We start from the raw sequence: 18927 nt of genomic DNA, 5'->3' as shown, positions 1-18927 counted from the left end.
TTCTCATCCCCATCCGAAGGTGTGGTGGAAGCATGGGGTGAGTAGAGAAAATGGATAAGAGGCCTCCGGTAGATTCGGGGTCCACGTGTACATCAGCAATGTCCGCAGAAATCTAAGGCAAGCCACGCAGGAACTGTCCTATGTTCTAGTAGCCAGCCACATTTTAAAAAGTAAAAAGAAATAGGTGTAAATAATGGTAATAATATATTTTATTTAACCCAATGTATCCAAAGTGCCATCATCTGAACATACAACTAATATAAAAATATTCATGAGTTATGTTTCATTCTCATTTCCAAACTAAGTCATGGAATCTGATTTTTTTTTCCACTTACAGAACAACTCGTTTGGGATTAGCTGCATTTCAACTCATCAATAGCCCATGGCGTATTGGAGAGCACAAATAATCTCTTCGTTTCTGTTGCTTCATTGGGCCTCTGAGACCTCAACCCTTTCTTCTCGGGTTGCATAGCCTCTCACCTTCAGACTCCAGCTGAAACCGCCAGTCCTGGAGAGGAACGCAGTCTGATGAGGCCCGCTGGCTTCCTGCTGGTCTCTAGCCCATTAACCTGTTCTGTTGTAAACAGAGAACTGATCTCTTCTAAAATGACCTCATTTATTATCTTACATATGTATTATCTATCTTTTCCACCAGAATGTAGGTTTCCCGAGGGCAGGGATTTGTTTTGTTCTGTGTGATTCTTCCCGTGGCAAGCACCTCGCCCGGCACACGCTGGGCTCCCAGGACACATCTGCGGGACGAGGGACCCGGCCGAAGAGGGCGGCTCGGCGACGTGTCACAGGTGGGGCGCCGGTGTTCCGGGCGGCCGCGCTCGCTCCCCTGCCGGCGCGGGTGTGGGGCGAGTGGGTGTGTGCGGGGTGTGCGCGGTAGAGCGCGCCCGCGAGCCCAGAGCGCGGGGCGGGGAGGAGCAGCGAGCGCCGCGCAGAACCCGCAGCGCCGGCCGGGCCGGGCAGCTCGGAGGTGGGTGGGCCGCGCCGTCAGCCCGCTCGCGGGGTCCCCATTGGCCGCCCGTCGGCCGCCCTCCGCCCGGTAGGCGGCGAGGAGCCAAGAGGCTGCTCGGGAGCCGGAGCGGGAGAGCCTGGCTGAGCCGACGCCGAGGACATTGTTCCCGCCGCCGGGGGGGCACGGCGACCCTCGCGGCTGCGGTCTGGAGCCTGCGGCCGGGCGGCTGCGTGGGATCGCGCCCCCCACTCCGTCCCTAGCTGTGCCCACGTCGCTGTCCCGCTCGTCCCCGGCTCTGGCGCCTATGGTCGGCCTCCGACAGCGCTCTGGAGGGACCCGGGGAGCTCCCGGGCACCCGGGTGAGTGGCCGCGCGCGGCTCCCCGGTCCCCCTCAACCTGGGGCCCCGCCACCAGGTTTTGCCTTCGCGGCCGCCGCGCGGCTGGGTTTGCCCGGGCAGCGCTCCGCACAACGGGGAAGGCCGAGGCGGAGGGAAACTTAGCTGCGGGGAGAAGTGGGATCGCAGCCGGGAGGCGCCCCCAGCCCCGCGGGCCAGGTCGGAACAGGTGGCGCGGGCCGGGCCAGGCGCTTTGTGTAGGGGTGCGGGGACCGGGAGCGGGCGGCCGCGCCTCTGTCGGCTGCTCCCTTCCCTCCCTTGCTCCCCCGGGCGGCTGCACGCCGGGTCGGCCGGGTAACGGAGAGGGAGTCGCCAGGAATGTGCCTCTGGGGACTGCCTTGCTCGGGGAAGGGGAGAGGGTGGCCGGAGAGGCGCAGGAGCCACGAGGCGACGCGGGGGTGGCACCGCGGCCGCAAGCTGGAGAGAGATGCTTCCAGCGAGGCGCGTTCCGCCGGGGCGACGGCTTCATTTTTCTGCGGCGCCCCTGGAGGTGGGGAGCTGGGTGGGCGTGTGTGCAGAGAAAGGGGAGGCGGGGAGGCCAGTCACTTCCGGAGCTGGTTCTGATCCGTGCAGACCACTCTACGCTCCGAAGCGCGGACCTTGGGGTGCGGTGGTCCCCGGCTCCACGCGCGCGCAGCGGGGCTGGGGGCGTCCCTGGCGCGGGTTTAACAAAGGGTGCTTCTCTACACCCCGCGGGGAGGGGCAACTCCGGAGACCTGGTCTCGAGCACCCGGGTCTTAGCCCTGGGGAGGTCGACTTCCTTTTATTATTATTGTCTTTTTTTTTTTTTTTTAAAGAACTGGAGACTGATGCATGAGGGTCCCACCGAGGCGCAGGAGCGGTGGTGATGGTCTGGGAAGAGGAGCTGAAGTGCGCTGGGCTTTGGTGAGGCGTGACAGTTTATCATGACCGTGTTCAGGCAGGAAAACGTGGATGATTACTACGACACCGGCGAGGAACTTGGCAGGTAGAAGGGGTGCCGGAAGCGCTCGCCGCTGGGTTGTGGGAATGCATAATGTTGGGGGCAGAGGGTGGTAAACAAATGCATCAGGCTTCTTCCTCGCCCTTACTGGAGATGCGCATATTGAGTTACTAACCCGGCCAGGGCCAGGGACCAGAAATAAATGGCCTGATCCTAGGATCTTGGGATGAAGAGGCAGCCGCTGGTTGCTAGTTTACGAGGCGCAGTATATTGATCAAGAAGAGATTTAATTGTCTGCACTAACTCTTGTCAGCCTTTGCCCTTCTAGACAATGAGACTAAGATTATAATTGCAACTGGAGTTGGCTCTTATGTGTGATTTAAACAGAATACAAACTAATTAATGGGCTTTAAAAAAATCTTAAAACTTTCCCTCTTTATGAATTTTCAGTGTAACATGATCGAGTGTTGGTAGGTCACAAATGGAGACTTGCCAGATGTTGATGTTGGGCTTGGATTTTGAAACTTCTTCCAACCAGGAATTTAATTACCCAGTTGGTGTTGGTGGTTGCTTTGGTTTCATTTACAATGTTAAATTTTTAACAAATCAATGAGAGTCTAATATGGCTATCTGGATTCAGAGCATACTTCCATTGCTGTAGCAGCTGTGATTCTTAGCATAAAATCTTTCAGTTTCTAGGTGAACGAAGAATGATTTCTTTGGGGGGCATGTAGGCGCTGATTGCTGTTTCCTTTGATTGGGTATTCCACGGAGTGTGTTGAGCTGGTCTACTTTAGCAGAAAACCCAGTTTTCACACTTAAATTGAAGATTCAGTTGGTGGAATTTGACTGTGGAATATTTGCACTGTGAGAGAAGTAGGCAAAAGGATCTTTAAACAATCAAAATATGTGCTTATATGTGTATTGAATATGTATTTTTCCATACACACTTGATGTCCTTATACAAAGCTTCCTTTTTCTCTATGAGAAGGAAATTTAAAAACACCCACACCCTAGATTACCTAATGAGAATTATGAAATCCAAGCTTAACTAAAATTTTTTAAAAATTGAAATAATAGTGCAGAATGAAAGCAATTTTTAAAAAGTTACTATAACAGAATCTTTCTTTATAAGTTTAATATTGATTAAAAACATTAAAGGGAGCTAGTGCTTAGCAGGGGTTTCCTATATATTGAAGATGTAGTGAGTGAGTAAGAAGGAGAGCTCTTGAAAAAACAACTTTCATGGATATGTTTAAGATTAAGGTTTGAGAGTGTGTGGCTGAAATACCTGGTTTAAGTGGAATTAAATCACTTTTTCCTGTGGTTTTTAGCAAGGTGAGTGGTATATGTAATTTTCCTTTGGGACTAGGGAAAAAAAGATGAAAAAATAAATTTTAATTTCATTTGTGTAGTGTGGCCTGATTATATATATTTTGTTATAAAGAGAGATGATTAAAATTTGGTGAGATGATTCTTTTTGAATAAAGTCTATTGACCTTATTATCATTACAGTCTTTTGGTAAAATTATGTGTTATGAGAAAGAAGAAAAAAAAAATGAGGCCTCCCCGTGGCTAGCAAGGGGAGTTTGTGATCTTTAGGTTGTAGGCGTGATGATGAGGGAGGTGGTTTGTTCATTTGTCACTAGCATTTTGCTTTGATTTTGACTCTGTGTACATTTCTGTGTATAACTTTCTCTCCACTGTGCAAGACTAATTGACAAATTGCTTATTAAATAATTTATGTGACCTAGGAATTTGAAAGAAGTGCTCTGAAAAACTGGGAGTTGGGAATTCTTTAAAAATAAAATGTTCGTACATATCTATGTTGTATAGCTGCTATTGTTTTTGCAAAAACAAAAGGGTGAGTGATTGATTTTTTTGGAAAGTTTTGCAAGTCCTGTGATTTCTTATGTCTTCCTTGGGTATAGTCACTTCTGGAAAACAAGTCCTAATGCAAGATAGACCTGTAGGAAAGTTGCTGCTTGTATGACGTCACGTGTCACTGAGGGGAGATTAGGAGTAGAGGCAGGGGTTTAGAGGCAGAAAATGGAAATGAGCAGATACTTGGCACAAATGCAAGGTTGTTCTAGGCAGCCAGTGATAAGCTTTAAGCAGTGAATTATAAGTAGACCAAAATCTAGGATTTAAGACTTTACCTGCATATCTTTAGCCATCACCTAAACAATAGGTACTCACTGACCTTATAAATGCAGTGAGTAGCTATTGTTTAGATGACTAAAGTCCATAGCTGGAGGAGGGAAGATGGGTTTTTAAAGAAGTATAATACAGTATTACCACTAATATTATTTTACTTTTAGGAGAACTGAGAGCATATGTACGTAAGCGTATGTATATGTCCGTCTGTGTATACGGCCCAAGACTTCTGTAAACTTCTGTCAACTGCCAAGAAGCTTATAAAGTATTATGATTGTTGCAGCAGGGGTAGGGCAGATGGGCCACTGGACAGATACCCTGGTCCAAAACCTGCCGTGCAGCCTGCGAGCTTTCCGACGTGGAACAGGCCATGGACCCACTCCCACTCTCAGGACCTTCATCTATAAAATATAGGCCTACTGCTTATTTCATGGCTGTAGTGAAAATTAAATAATCTAACTTGTAAAAGTGTTTTATCAGCAGTAAAGAGTTAAACAAATATAGGTATTATCCGTAGGACTGGCCAGGACACGTGGGTATTCCAGACAAGCTAATAACTTGGCCTGCAACACAGTCTTCTTTAAGGATCTGTTTCCAACCTTGGGAGGGAAGCCCTGTGGGAAAAGGGTCATGGGAGACCCATGGCTGACCCACTCGGCCTCCACTATGGTTCCGAATGATGTGGCTCTGGCCTTGAGCTGGCACACCCTCCAAGCAGAAGCAAGTCCCTTCAGTAAAGGGAAGACTTTAGAAGACTATTGGGTGACCTTCAGTTTTGGCTCCAGGAGGCCCTTTAGGGTCTCACCCTCTGTCCCAGGAGGCTGAACAAAGAACTCCTTCTATCTCATGTAGGAGTCTCTGAGAAGAGTTCTTATAAATGCAGTTCTCTCTGCCTGCTGTTACACCGGGTTGTTTTAATGCCCCAGGATGCCCTAGCATCTCTTATCAGTTGGCACCATGGGCAGCTGCAGGCTGGCTTGCCCCACCATCGGGCTCCAGTTACACCCTTGGCCGTCGTTCAGCCTAACCTTCGAGCCTCCTGGGGACCTCTCCATAGATTGCCTTCCTGAGGGACCGGCCTTCGTTCCTGTTCCACTATCTGACCTTACGTGATCTTAAGACCCAAGTACCACTTCCTTAATAAATCCTTCCACAATGATCCCTCCCTCTGAGGAGCCACATGACTTGTCTGGGACACTCTGTCCACGACCATAGACTGCGCAGTGACACGTTCCGTCCTGTTTTGTATTATTATTAGTCTTATATTGCTCCTTGTGGCTAGCTTGTAAGTTCCTTCAGGGTGTGCCCTGTGGTTCAGCCTTGTCGCGGCCCTTTCTCCCGAAAGTGTGCAATGTGTCGTATTACAGAATACCGGCATATCAGTATTGGTGTCGGTATCGGGATCGGTGCCAGAATGAGCTAATGCAGGTTGGCAGTTGCGATATTGAGGCCAGAATGGGGATTTCAGATGCAGTGATGATGCAGACGCTGATGTTTTTAGAGAGGCTGTGTACTGTGGAATAACCTCAGTACACTCCTCTGGAAAGTGGGGAGACAACTACCCTTGTAGCGTATTATGAGAATTAGAGACAATGGCTCTAAAGATCTGACATATAATCACTGCCTAATATATTACTTTTAATAATCTGTTTTCCCCATCACAGCATTACCACATTGCATAGTAATTGCTTATTTGATTATCTGCTTTCCCTATGGGGCCATGACCTTGGACTTGCTCTTCATTTTTTATTTCTAATGCCTAATTAGCATGGCACTTAGTAGGTGCTCAGTAAATGCATGCTGATTGACTGAATGGATCAGTGTATGTGAAGTACCTCAAAAATATAAATATATGAGGCCCTCAACAAATGATGGCTATGATGGAGATGAATACGTAGGATATAATGGCTACAGCTCATCAGAATAAAAAATGCTTTTGATTTTGCATTCTCTGTGGCTGAAGAGTAATGAGCACAGCAGCCTAACTTTCCAAGCACAAGATCAGCTTTAAACAAAGCAAGTGAAGTGGAGCATTAAATATTTTGCATTGGTTTGGATGGTTGTTGGAAGCTGGTAATTCATACTTAAAACACTCCCCTCTTGACATAAAATCCATAGGCATTTTAATTGAAGTAGGAAGTTGTCACAAGCCTTGACAGTACAAGTACATCTTTCAGCTGGTTTCCTGTGGATATTCAGAGTTTACTCTAAGACTAGTGACAATCTTGTGTGGCTAGGAAAAGGCGAGAGACATTCTGGTGTGTTTTCTCTTTGGAAATGGGAACCACAGGCCACTAGTGGATTCCTACATCCTTGTAAGACTGTGTTGAGTGTGATTTTTTTTCTCTGTGCATTTTAACTCAAAATGCCATCAGATGTTTCCTCTGATAGGAAAGGCTGTAAAGTTTTAAGAGAGATAAAGTTCAAAGAACATATATTAGAAGCAACGGTTAGTGATGTTAAAAACCTGTGCAATTTAGGAAGGTCTAGTAATAGTCTTCCCAGATGTGAAGGGCAGGCAGGATGCTGTTGGTGAGTGGCAGTTTGGTTGAGCGCTTGCTGGCACTGCTGGGAGTGTACTGCTGGACTACCCGGCAGGCATCCTTTGGGTTCAAGGGGGCCAGGGAAAGAGGGTGGAGGTGCTTATTGATGGGGAAGCTGACGTCTTGGTCCTCCATGCCCTTGTACTCTAGGCTTGCGTCTCATCTGGCCATTTAGGAACCTAAAGGCCCCATAACATTGGCATGCCCCTGCAGAGCCCTGAGAAACACACAGTAAACTTACAGGTGGGTGTTCAAATTAATTCCAGTACAGTCATCCGCCAGTATCTGTAGGGGATTGGTTCCAGGACCTCTGAGGACACCAAAATCCATGGATGCTCATGGATGCTCCCTTACATACAATGGGGTAGTATTTGCATATAACCTATGCACATTCTCTCTTTAAATCATCTGTAGATTACTTATAATACCTAATGCCATGTAAATGCCTATGTAAATAATTGTTATGCTATATTTTTTAGAAAAAAATGACAAGAAAAAAGGTCTTTACATGTTCGGTACACATGCAGTTTTTTTTTTCTGAACATTTTCAATCCAAGGTTGGTTGAATCCGTGGATGTAGAACCCAGGGGTACAGAGGACCCCTAGTAGTAGTTATAGACACAGGTATTCTATCAGGAGAGGCGACACTGTCTCTTTCTGTTTGTCCTCTTTTCTTCTAGGAAAGTTATAACTCCTTGAAAGCACAGTCCAGTGCTTCCAGGTGGGCAGCGGGAAGAGGGTGAGTGGGTGGAGAGTCACAAGTGCTTGCTATGGGTTACCTGCTGAGATGGTGTGGGGCAGTGTGGGGGGGACAGGTTCTAAGCTGTGGGAGCAACAAGGTCAAGATTATATTGCCTGAGTCAGCAGGGAAATGTGTTAGGAGCTTTCATCCTTAATTCCACCCAACTGCTATGTTACCTAACCTAACCAACCATCTTTTTCAAATGAAATGAAACCTGATTTTAGCAGAAAGTTATTTCTGATCATGAGATAAAGGAGACCACCTATGGATAGGAGGGGAGAGGCTTCCTTCAGTGAAGGGCAGCCCAGAAACTGTAGGGACTTAGGCCTGGAAGAAGCCTGAGTGGCCAGTGTGTCTTCCCTTGTCATTTTATCCACTTGGTGTGTAGACAGGTCAAGTGGTGTTCTCAAAGCAGTGGGTTAGTAGTCGGCAAGAGATGGGCCCAGAAGCCTGGGCCAGCCCTTTTCCGTTATCTACACTACCTATGATTTGGCATGTTCCTTTCTTGAAAGCCAAATGAAGTTGGTATTTAAGAGAGGTAATGTGGGATTCAATGCCAATCCATTTTAGCCTCTGCGTTGGAGAGGATGGTTAGGAATAAATAGTAACCACTCGTGGAAGGTTTTCATTTGAAGCCCAACCAAAGGTGGCAGGATCTGCCCTTCGAGTTTAGAACTTTGACAGGTCGTAGCCACGCACTGGGACCTACTTTCCTTTTCCAAGTTGCTTGTGCCTTGCAGTTATGAATGGTGATAATCTGTGGCATGGTTTTACCCAAGTCCTAAAGTTAATAGTTTAGCTTTTTAGAAAACTCACCTAACACTTTCATTATTATTTAACTTTTGAATAATGTAATATGTAAGAGTCTGGTCTCTGCCCTGTGGGCCTACCCCTTAAATGACCATAGTTTCTGTTTTTATTAAGAGGCACTGATCCAGCTAGTAATAGCTTAGAATTGGTGTGTGATTGTTAGGGACTTTATGTGGAAGGTAATATTTAATTGTTTTACTCTGGTTTGTTGGAGTAAGTTATCAAAACAGAATGTATCATCCCTTGGCCTTGAAGGAGATTATATGGCAGTACCATTATTTATAATAAATCCAATGTATCACTTTGTTAACATTCTAAATGAATTGCTTCAAATGTGCAGTTTGGAGACGGTGTAATAAAAAAAATGTTGGCATTTGGATTTTCTACATCATCTAACTAAAATGGGTTTAAACTAACTTTCTCTAACTAGTAAATCTTCCTTAGGTAAAATAAAAAGTGCAGTTGCCTCCCAGCTCTAGATTTAATGTGCTAGATGTATTTTTACTGAGAAAAAGTCTAAAACCTAAAATAGTTTGTGCCTTATTTTTAATCCCTGTCCAAAACAAAACAAAACAGCCACCTGATAGTAACTAATCTCTGGAGATACCTGACAAGTGTGATCCATAGTGACGCATGTTTATCTCTTTGGTCTTGTTTAGGTGACGTTGAGAGCTGGTGTGGCTTACCGATCACATTGTGGTCACTTAAGTGTAATGCTCCTTATTTCTGAGAAATGATCATAGGGCCTTTTTCTTATGTCCACCTGTGACATTTCTGAATATGTATCAGAGATGTCCGGAGGGGAAGGAGGTTGAGAGAATGCTGTTGATCTTTTTTTCCTTTTAAACACATTCAACTTTGGACGAGGAACATAATGTTTGAGCAAATGAATGCTTGTAAACTGCTGATCTCTGGTGTGCGGAAAGTTTACGCTGATGGCGCTTTTATTCGTGAGCCTGATGGTTTTTGGCTAGGAAATTTGGCTCTGAGTATGGACTTTCTTTTGGGACACATTTTATTTTCTGTCAAAACTGCCTGATTACTCTTATTTAGATATATGTGATGAATGGGGCTGGCTTGTAAATATTTTAACTACAGTTGATGTTATAAGTTTTCACCTACGAGAATGAATTAATTTCCATTGTTGAATAGTTCTGTCTACGGTTCATGGCTTTCTACTTTTGAAACCAGGTAAACTTTTTCTTTTCAATTTAAAAAGATTGTCAGAAGTTTTGAGACCTTGCTCCAATCCCTTACACCCAGCCCACAGTGTAGAATTTTCCAGTTGGAAACAAAAGGTGGAGAAAGCCGTCAATGCCTTGTTTTGGTCCCGTCGTGAAAAGATTGCATTTTCCTCCGAGCTGCCTGTCTCTGTGTCTGCCCAGCACCTCACCCGTCCGCCTAGGACCCGGCTGCGTCCCGAGGGAGGGTCAGTCCGACCCTGGTGATGTGCGAAAAGAAGTGGCAGAGGAGTATGATGGCACAGATGGGGAGACGAGGTCAGTATTTAGTGTTGATTCGGTTCCGATGTTTCCAGCCTCCTTTGAGAAGATTTTCTAAATACTTTTGCCTCCTCTGTGTGAAGCCTGATATTTTTTGCCATCTATGGTGTATGGGAAATGCGTGTCTCTGGGAAGGTGGTGAAAGGCTGCAACCTTTGGAGTATAATATTTAATAGGCTGGGAGTTACAAGCTGTTTGGCTTTACAGAAACACAGCTATATGCGCACCAGGTACATGCATCCCGTAGAGAACAGACTTTTAGCAGGTAACTGCTGATGGGAGATGCTGAATTGCACATGTCACCCAGAAAAGCTGTCCTTAGGAATTTAGTGAGGCAAAAAGCATTAAAAGGTTATGTGCTACCTTAAAAATAATATTTTATTGGTCTGTAAATCAGTATAATTGAGAGCAGAGCCCGCCAGGAGATTCTGCCGTACACCTGAAATGGGAATATTGAAAGTTGTCTTTCTAAATGTTGGCTTTGCCACTCAGAGTCCCGACAATCTGTGTGAACTGCTGTTAGTAATGCCAGAACCTTCCATCGAGTTTGTTCTCAGGAGCTCCTCTGGCTTCAGATAATCACGGTTTCGCTGGTTTCATTTCCTTCCTCGCCGCAGCGTTTGGTTCCGCTACTGTCGCCCGTAAGTGCAGCGGCACCACCTGCCCACGGCCAGGCCCGGCCGACTGAAGCCACTGCTGCCCTTTGTGTCACTGACGTCACTGCAGATGGACTGGATGGAAGATCTTTACAGTTCTCCCGTTAGAATCAGGGGTTTACTCCACGCTCCATCACATACTCCGTCACGCGGAGCCGCAGGCGTCTGATTCAATTGTTTGGGAGAGGAAGTGAACTAGCACAAGTGGAATATTTTCCAGGATGCAATTTTATCAATCTGTGCTTTCCTCCTCACCCCTCCTTTGGCTCAAAGAGATAAGAATGCCTGGCAAATAGAGCAGGACAGGGGAACATAAGCCTGCTGGCCCTGGGGAAGCCTGAAGTCTCTTGGTTTTGTTAAATGTCATGCAAGCATTGAATGAGTAGATCCTGTTTTAAGAACATTAGTAATTAGTAAAGACCATTCTTTCGTAGGCCTCGGTTTTAGAAGCAACATTCTCTTGAATGCAGATAATTTAAAAATATTATCTACATTAGAGAGAAACCTGGAGAATAAGAAACAAATACAAATACGAAATGACCTGGCCAGTTCCAACCTGCAGCCTCTCCAGAGCATGTCCGTGGGTACCCTGATGCCCTGTAACAATTTGGATTAGATACCTGCCACTTTGAATTCTCTTATGACCCACTTGTGCTTGGGATTCTTGGCACCCTCTATGGATTATGAGTTTTCCGAGTGTAGAGAACATGGCTTTTTATGTCTCTTATTTTGGTTAGGATTAAGCTGAGCATACAGTAGGCCTTGTTTATTTCACCTACAGAAGAACATATCTAGAAATTAGAATAGTGGTTCAGGGTTTTGGACCCAATGCCCTGTCTCCACAACACTCTAGGTGTTATCTTGGGAAAGTCATTTGACTTCTGTGAGACTCAGTTTTTCATATCTGTACAATGGGTTTAATCATCATACCTACTTCATAAGGTTATTGTGAGGGTATATGTGGTATGTGTGACATGGCTGGCACAGTACGAGGCACACAGTAAGTGCTCAAGGAGTGGTGGCTGTTTAATAAGACAGAGAGAGCAAGAGTGAGAGTGAGAGGGGGGCAGAGAGGCTGCGTAACATGCTTCCGCATTGGTGTTCCTGGTTCCAGCCTCCTCTCCATTCATTCCCTTACCTACCTAGGTTCCGGCCTGGCCTCCTGGGGGCAAGGTAGGGGTCAGGCCTCACTTCTCCTCAGTTTCATCTTCCTCCCTCTCTTCTTCTTTTTCTCTTCCTCTTTGGCTCAGCCTGCCAGCTGGGCTTATGCTGCCACGTTTGCTCCATTTTTCTGGGTGTACCTGCCCCTTTCTGGCGGAACCCAGTTTCCGTGCTGGGCCCCTCACTGAGGCTGCCTGATCGTGTGCTCTTTAGTGAGTCTCAGGGTTCCTGAGAAACATATTAACCGTGAGTGGATCTGTGCATTTGAAAGCAGGCTGCTGGAGCAGAGCTTAAAGGGATCCCCTTTCCCAGTCCACCTGGACGCCCTGGGAAGAGGCGGGAGGAGCCTCCTGTTGGGGAGGCTCTATCAGGACGGGAAGAGACGCATTCACAGAAGCAAAGACTAACAGCTGCAGTGCAGCCAGAAGGCGTTAGCTGCTTGGTAGGAAGCTGCTCAGAAATGCTTTGAGCGGTAGTCATCCTGGCATTATCGGGAACCTGGGACTGTGTCAGCACGTAAATTCATGTTTCAGTGCGGTGTGCTTCCGTTCCTGAAAGGTAGATTTCATTTTTCTAGCTTGCGTTTTAAATTAAAAACCATCTTAAGCGGCCCAACAAGACACGGGGAATTGGATCAGGGAAACAAATAATTGATTTTTGTTATGGATCTTCATGGAGAAAGGATTCTGAGCTGAGTGTGGGCACCTGAGTGCCTGACCGGGACACGCTTGCTGCGGAACGTAAGGCATACAGCGGATCCCGAGGCTCCGTTCATTTCTGACACGTACTAATTTAAGACGTGGAAATGAGCGCTTTGCCAAGCCAGAATTGCCCGTGCCAAGAAAAGCCTATTAGGCTGGTGGCTGAAAGGCTGAATTGTCAGGGTTTACTTAGCGGCTCGGCCCTGGCAGCTGCTGTGGTAAATGCCCACTTACACGTCTGAGTGCCCGTCCTCGTTCCCCTGCAGTGGGTCTAGTTTGTTCTAGAAACATGGCTGCTGAGCAGGAGCTTTGAAAGGACTCCTCTTTATTCTTTGGGCTCGTGGATGGATATCTTTAGATTATAAAATTAACATTGAACTCTGACAAATTTGAAAAGGAAAATGCCTGGAAATTGGGTCTAGAAGGTTGAGTTCAGGTAAAATATCAAGGAGTGGAAATACTAAATTAATAAACAGGCAACAGAAATAGGCTGTTAGACAAAACTATCATTGGAACCATAATATTTGCCCATCATTTATTCATGCAGCATTGGTTGATTGAATGTCTCAATGGTGTGGCACTTGCTAGGGTGTTGGCAGGGCCTTTTATGCAACAAGCTTCTAATCAAGTAGACAGACTTTTACGCAACTAACAATGATAGACAGGCTAAATAAGTCACATAAAGCATGGAGTTCAGGCAAGGAGTGATCATTCCACCTTGGAGGATTCATTCCTTCATTCATTCAGATTCTTGTAGGGGGGAGCATAAAAATGTGAGCAGGTGGGCATAAGAGTGGGTGTGTATGTGTGTCTCTACTTTTGTGCTCCCTGGAGGAAACTGGACATCAGACATGAAGGAAGGAGACAAGGAAACTAAGATTTACTAGGAGCCCACTCTAGACCGGCAGCTGGAGGTAGGTGTTGTAATTCACATTTCACAGATGAGAAAACTGAGGTTCAGAAAGATGCTCAGTCTTGCATAGTATGTTTAAAGTGGTGGAGGCTAGAGCTAGACTCCCAAACTACTAAGCCATGCCTAGAAATTGGTGGTGCAGTTCATTTTGTGAACTATTTCTCTGTCACTGTCTTGGAAGGGAGGTTTAAAAAAGTTTAAAATTTCTAGCACAGTGCTGGCTCACATGACGTGTTCAGTGCATGTTTCCTTCCTTGCTCCCTCTGAGCCAGGGGTGCTCCACCTTGGCATTAGTGACAGCTTGGTCTGGATAATTCTCTGTTGTGGGGGTATCCTGTGCATTGTAGGATGTTTAGTAGCATCCGTGGCCTCTACCCACTGGAATGCCAGTAATAGCCTCTCTCCCCCAGTTGTGACAACCAAAACTGTCTCCAGACATTGCTAAATATCTGCTGGGGGGCAGAATCCGCCTTCCTCCGTTGCAAACCACTAGGCTACAGGATCGGACAGCTAAGTCTTGACTGACGGGTTTGGGGGCTGGAGCTGGTGCAGGCAAGGAGCAGCCTGCACCCGGTGGGCAAAGAAAATGCTCCTGAGCTTCCTGTGGAAGGAGCTTACAGAAGGTATCAATCTTGGCTGTCCAAAACTGCAGAGGGAGGAGGACAGGCTGCTGGATGGTGTGAACGTAGGGTCTAGGGCAGTTGCTGTTTCACTCCGGCTTGCGTGGACTGTCCCTGGAGCACATGGTCTGCTCTGTCCCAGAGGTCTGGGCTGGGACCGACAGTGAGACCTAGAGAACCTGCTGGTCAGACACGCAGATGACACTGGCCTGGGTGTGAATGACAGCTAACACGTTGAATCACTTTTTCTTCTCCATGCTTATCACCATGGTAATTACATATCTATTTGTATAATTACTTGAAAGTGTCACTCTCTTCCTTAACGCTGGCTGGAAGCTCTTGGGATCTACATCTATGACTTGTTTTTTGCTGTCACAATTGAGCACGTGAACTGGCCCCAAATAGGTTTCAGCGAACATTTGAATGAGTGATTTGAATGAATGAATAGGAGGTTCACATTAATTGTTAGGATGAACCAAACCTAACACAACTACATTTATTAGACATAAAGATGAAGCCAGACAATTAGGTTGGAGGGAAAAAACAAGTGCCCAAAGCTTGCAGCAGAAAGACCTGGCATGACAATGTCCATTTGGAGAAGAGTTGAGAGCTTTGAGAATTTACAAACGTCCTGGGAACCAATAGACTTGTGACTGCATTAAAAAGAAAATACAGCTTCCATCTATACCATAGAAATCGAACATCCACACCAGGGAGGTTCTGGTCCCTCTGTTTTCTCTGAGGTCCCTCTGTCTAGGACATGTTAGGGTTCTGGTGGGTGAGACACCAACAGACTTGAAGGAATCCAAAGAAGGCAAAAGTCAGGGAACCCCAGTATCTCATGAATAATGTATTTTGCTTAGCTATGCTTTCAGGCACCATGCACACCCTTTTGCAGATATTACTGCATTTAATTCCTCAGACTGGCCCCTCTATTTCAGGGCTTGACAGACATTTTCTGTAAAGGTAATAAATATTTTAAGCTTCGTGGGCCACATGGTTTCTGTTGCAACAACTCAGCTCTGTCCTTGTAGCTCAAAAGCAGCCACAGACAACATGCGTCTAAATGGGCGTGGCTGTGTTCTGATAAAAACAGGCAGCAGGCTGGATTGAGCCTGTGTGCCATAATTTGCTAACCCCTGCTCTGTTTTATTGATGAATAAACCAAGGTTCAAAGAGATAAAATAATTTAATTTGCCAAAACAAGTTAAGTGGCAGAGCCGAGATTCCGAGCCTGTCTGGCTTGGAAGTCCACTTCTTCTTTTTCATTTCGGCATGTGGTTCACAGACATGCATGGATGGTCTGTTGGATGGGGATAGCCTTGTTTGGGTGGCACCAGAATGCCAAATTGGGGGGCCGTGGAGGAGCCGTGGGGAGGTAGAGTTCGCTCAGGGGGAAGAACTGGAAAGTGCAACAGCAGCGCAGGCTGCAGGGGAGGCGGTGAGCAGTCGGACCAGAGTGTGGGCCCTGCGTGCCCACCTGGTGGGGATTCTGAAGAAGCGATCGCCGATGACCTCTGAGGACCCCTTCCAGCCCTGTGGCTCTGTAATTACCAGCAAAGGGAGCCACGTGGGTAACAGCTTCCATCGGAGTCCTCTTACCCTCAAACGGTGGCTCCAACAGGACCTGCTGGGCCAGTAACTGCTGCTTTCTCCCCATTCTTAAGGTCCATCCTGCCGACCTATCCTGCCCACTCCTAATGATGGCTTCCTGCAGGTGGGTCCCTCCAGCCTCCCCCACTCCCCTGCAGTGGTCAGAAAGTGCCCCATCCCCTCGCCTTGCTCCTTGCTCTCACCCCATACTCAGCTGAATCCCCAGGAAGAAGACAAAGGAGAGGATGGGACAAGGGTGGGGCTGCCCAGGTATCCCAGACGGCACGTCCCTGTGTCTCAAGGGATGTGGATGAACTGTGGCTTTTACTGCTTGGAGTTCACCCTCTGGCTGAACTTGCTCCCAGATCCTGCCACTCTCCTTGGTGTGGAGGCTGGGACTCTTGTCTCCGTCACTACTCTGTTTTTCTCGTGTCGCCACTGGATTTCAGATCCTCCTGTGTGCTGCCAGCTTTGTAGCGTCCACCATGCCGGGCCTCGAGGGCCAGGCCATAGCCGCGGTCTAGGCCACGTCAAGTTGTCCCTGCAAGTGCAGAGCCAGCTCGGTTGGGAGAGGACGGGTGGATTTGGAGGGCACCGTGCAAAAGAAAGGCGTGGCAGTCAGGGTGCTGGCAGGAAACCGGACCCTCCTGACGGTCCAGGTCTAGGTTGCAGGATGGTCAGGTAGGCACTCTCTGGCAACAGAAGGGGAGCTGACGCCATGCCTGGGGCTTCGCTGGAGCTGCAGGGGAGGGTCACCAGCACGTGCCACTTTGGGGAAGAAATACCACGACCTCTATTCTCGTCCTGCCCCCAACCGCCCAGCCGTGCCTCCTGTTAGCCAAACCTAACAGGAACCACCTGCAGGGAGCCAGCCAGGGTGCAGAGGGAGGGGAAGAGAGAACAGATTGGGTGGCGGGGGAGGGCAGACGGATGGGACAGATGGAGAACAACCAGGAAAGGGCGTCCACCGGTGACAGTAGTGGAATGATAATGGGTTCGCTGCATTGTAGCTTCCCTCCGTGCGTGTGGGTGATCAGTATCTGCAGTATGGGCGTGCTAGGCCCCCTCTCTACTTCTCAGTAAATCGGTCTGTATTTCATTTTCCCCATGAAGTCATTCCTGACCTCCCACCTCAAAGCGGTGCCCTCCTCTCGCAGACTCTTGGGGTATTTCCTCCCTGGCACATTCATCCAGCACTGCGACTCCCCTCTGGGGTGTGTGTGTGTGTGTGTGTGTGTGTGTGTCTTCCCTGGATTGCAAGTCCCATAAGGTGTCATAAATCTTTTGTTCCCAGCATCTTGCAAGGAGAAGGTACTTCAGAAACCTCTGCTGTCTGATGATCAATTCCATTAACTGGTTATCATCACAAAATTCTGAAATGAAGGACTGTAGCCATAGTTCCTGTGAGTTTTAAAGGTGGACGGAGTTGTCGCTACAGAGTTCCTTAAGATGCATGCTGTGTTTGTGCGCATGTTTGCAGCCTTGAGATAACCCTGGGAGGTGTCAGCCCCGTCAGGGTACAAAGTGGGTCCCAGGCTCACTCTCTGCCAGCTGGGGTAGAGTAGGATTCGGGCAAAATGGCCACGTCCTTTCCATTGTAGCAGACCAAGGGTTTCCCCACTTCTGTGGCAACTTATTACCATGTTACCTATTCTCAGTGTCGTGTATGTTTTAATGTGAAAGCAGAATGGGGAAATGGGTCTAGAGGGAGTAAGATGTGGTTGACCCCGTTTCTGTTACAGAAGGGGAGGTGGGCACCAGAGGTCACAGGTACCCAGGTGCCCATCTGCCCATGGCGCAGCCAGCGTGGCTCTGAGAGAAAGCAGCCACATCTGTCGCCGAGCCTGGGTGTGGAGCCTTTTACAGCGGTCAGTCGGACGTGTCAAATCTTGCTCTCTTTTTAATGATGCTTGAAAATCGGGCTTCAAAAAAGAAGAAGGAAGTCTTAATATAGAATCGACTTCTTTGCCAGCGAGTTTTAATTGATTCAAGTACCCGTAGAAAGGTGTATCGTGTGTTCTAAAAGGATAGGATTTAATTATGATTTAAAATTAGTTCTATACGAAGCGCTTGGAGTTGCACCCAGGGAGAAGAAACAGAGGGTTCCAGCAGAACTGTGTAAACGGGGTGATGGGAAGACAGGCTTCTGGTGCCGAGGATTTGGGAGCCTTGCCAGCATCCCAGCGAGGTGCGAATTAGCCTCCCCAGCACGAATTAGCCTCCCCAGCACTCGGGGAGGAAGCGGAGCAACTGCGGTGTGAGGCTGTGAGGGGCCCTGGAGAGCCCAGCCTTCCCTGCGCTGACAGGGACAGGCACAGCTGGAGGCAGAGCTGTTTTCAACTCCGAGCAGCTCTTGTTCTTGGGGTTGCACTTCTCCCTGTGATAATAAAGAGGCTGAAGACAAGAAGACGCTTGAAAGCCAAAAGACAGGGGGAGAGTTGTTTGGGAGCAGGTGTTTAAAAATCAGCCACTTTGGGTGGGAAGAATTAGGATATTGGTAACAACTTTACAGCTTTTGCAGTTTCTTTTTGACCCTTGAAGGTAGGTGAGAAGTGGTTTTTCTATGCTTCTTTCGCAGATTGGGAAATCAGAGCTCAAAGAAGTTAAGCCTGAGGTGGCAGAGTTCAATTCGGTGGTGAATTGAAATGTCTGTATGTGTGCGTACACATCTGTGTGTATGTATATATACACACAGACACATCTATACACATATGTATATTTATTATAAATTTTACTCATAGAAAGAAAGTTAACACAATATGCAAATAATAACAAATTGCCAGGCACGGTGGCTTGCGCCTGTAGTCCCAGCTACTCAGGAGGCTTGAGCCCAGGAGTTCAAGGCTGCAGTGAGCTATGCTTGCATGGCAACAGCACTCTAGCCTGGGCGACAGAGTGAGACCCCATCTCTAAGAAAAAAAAAATAGAAAAAAATTGTAACAAACTGTGCTCCCTCTTTATTATAAATTCCACTTAACCAATTGAGTCTTACAGAGTGCACTGCTGAGTTTTGCTGTGGCCAACCTATGGTTGACAATGGTTTCTTAAACACAGTTGCATCCTAATCCACTAATTCTTCCCCTAATAAATTTATTGCCATTAAATCTGATACGTGATCTACTGTTAGATTATTTCTCACCTTGTACAAATCATATTCCTTAAGCTGAACCCTGTTTTGGCTTCAGCACTGCTGAGTGCAATAGCGTTAGCTGTTTTTTCAGTTTTTCGTGTCATTGCAGGGGTTGGGA

General features: G+C 47.2%; 1 protein-coding gene across 2 annotated transcripts in view; it reads left to right on the top strand.

The window, feature by feature from the left end:
* Nucleotides 1–890: 890 nt before the first annotated feature.
* The window catches only part of DAPK1 (death-associated protein kinase 1), a 180725-nt gene continuing 162688 nt past the window's right edge, over nt 891–18927 (top strand). Inside the window, exons 1-2 of one of the 2 annotated variants that reach the window (XM_012659386.1) lie at nt 891–982; nt 2157–2326. In XM_012659386.1, coding sequence (XP_012514840.1) covers nt 2265–2326 — 62 coding nt within the window. In that variant the 5' untranslated portion in view covers nt 891–982; nt 2157–2264. Of the gene's footprint in view, nt 1324–2156; nt 2327–18927 lie in introns of both variants that reach the window. The other variant, XM_012659385.1, reaches the window with a different exon arrangement.

Source organism: Propithecus coquereli, unplaced genomic scaffold (assembly GCF_000956105.1).
Source record: "Propithecus coquereli isolate 6110/MARCELLA unplaced genomic scaffold, Pcoq_1.0 Scaffold608, whole genome shotgun sequence".
Classification (NCBI taxonomy): Eukaryota; Metazoa; Chordata; class Mammalia; order Primates; family Indriidae; genus Propithecus; species Propithecus coquereli.
This window is presented reverse-complemented; position numbering and strand designations above follow the sequence as displayed.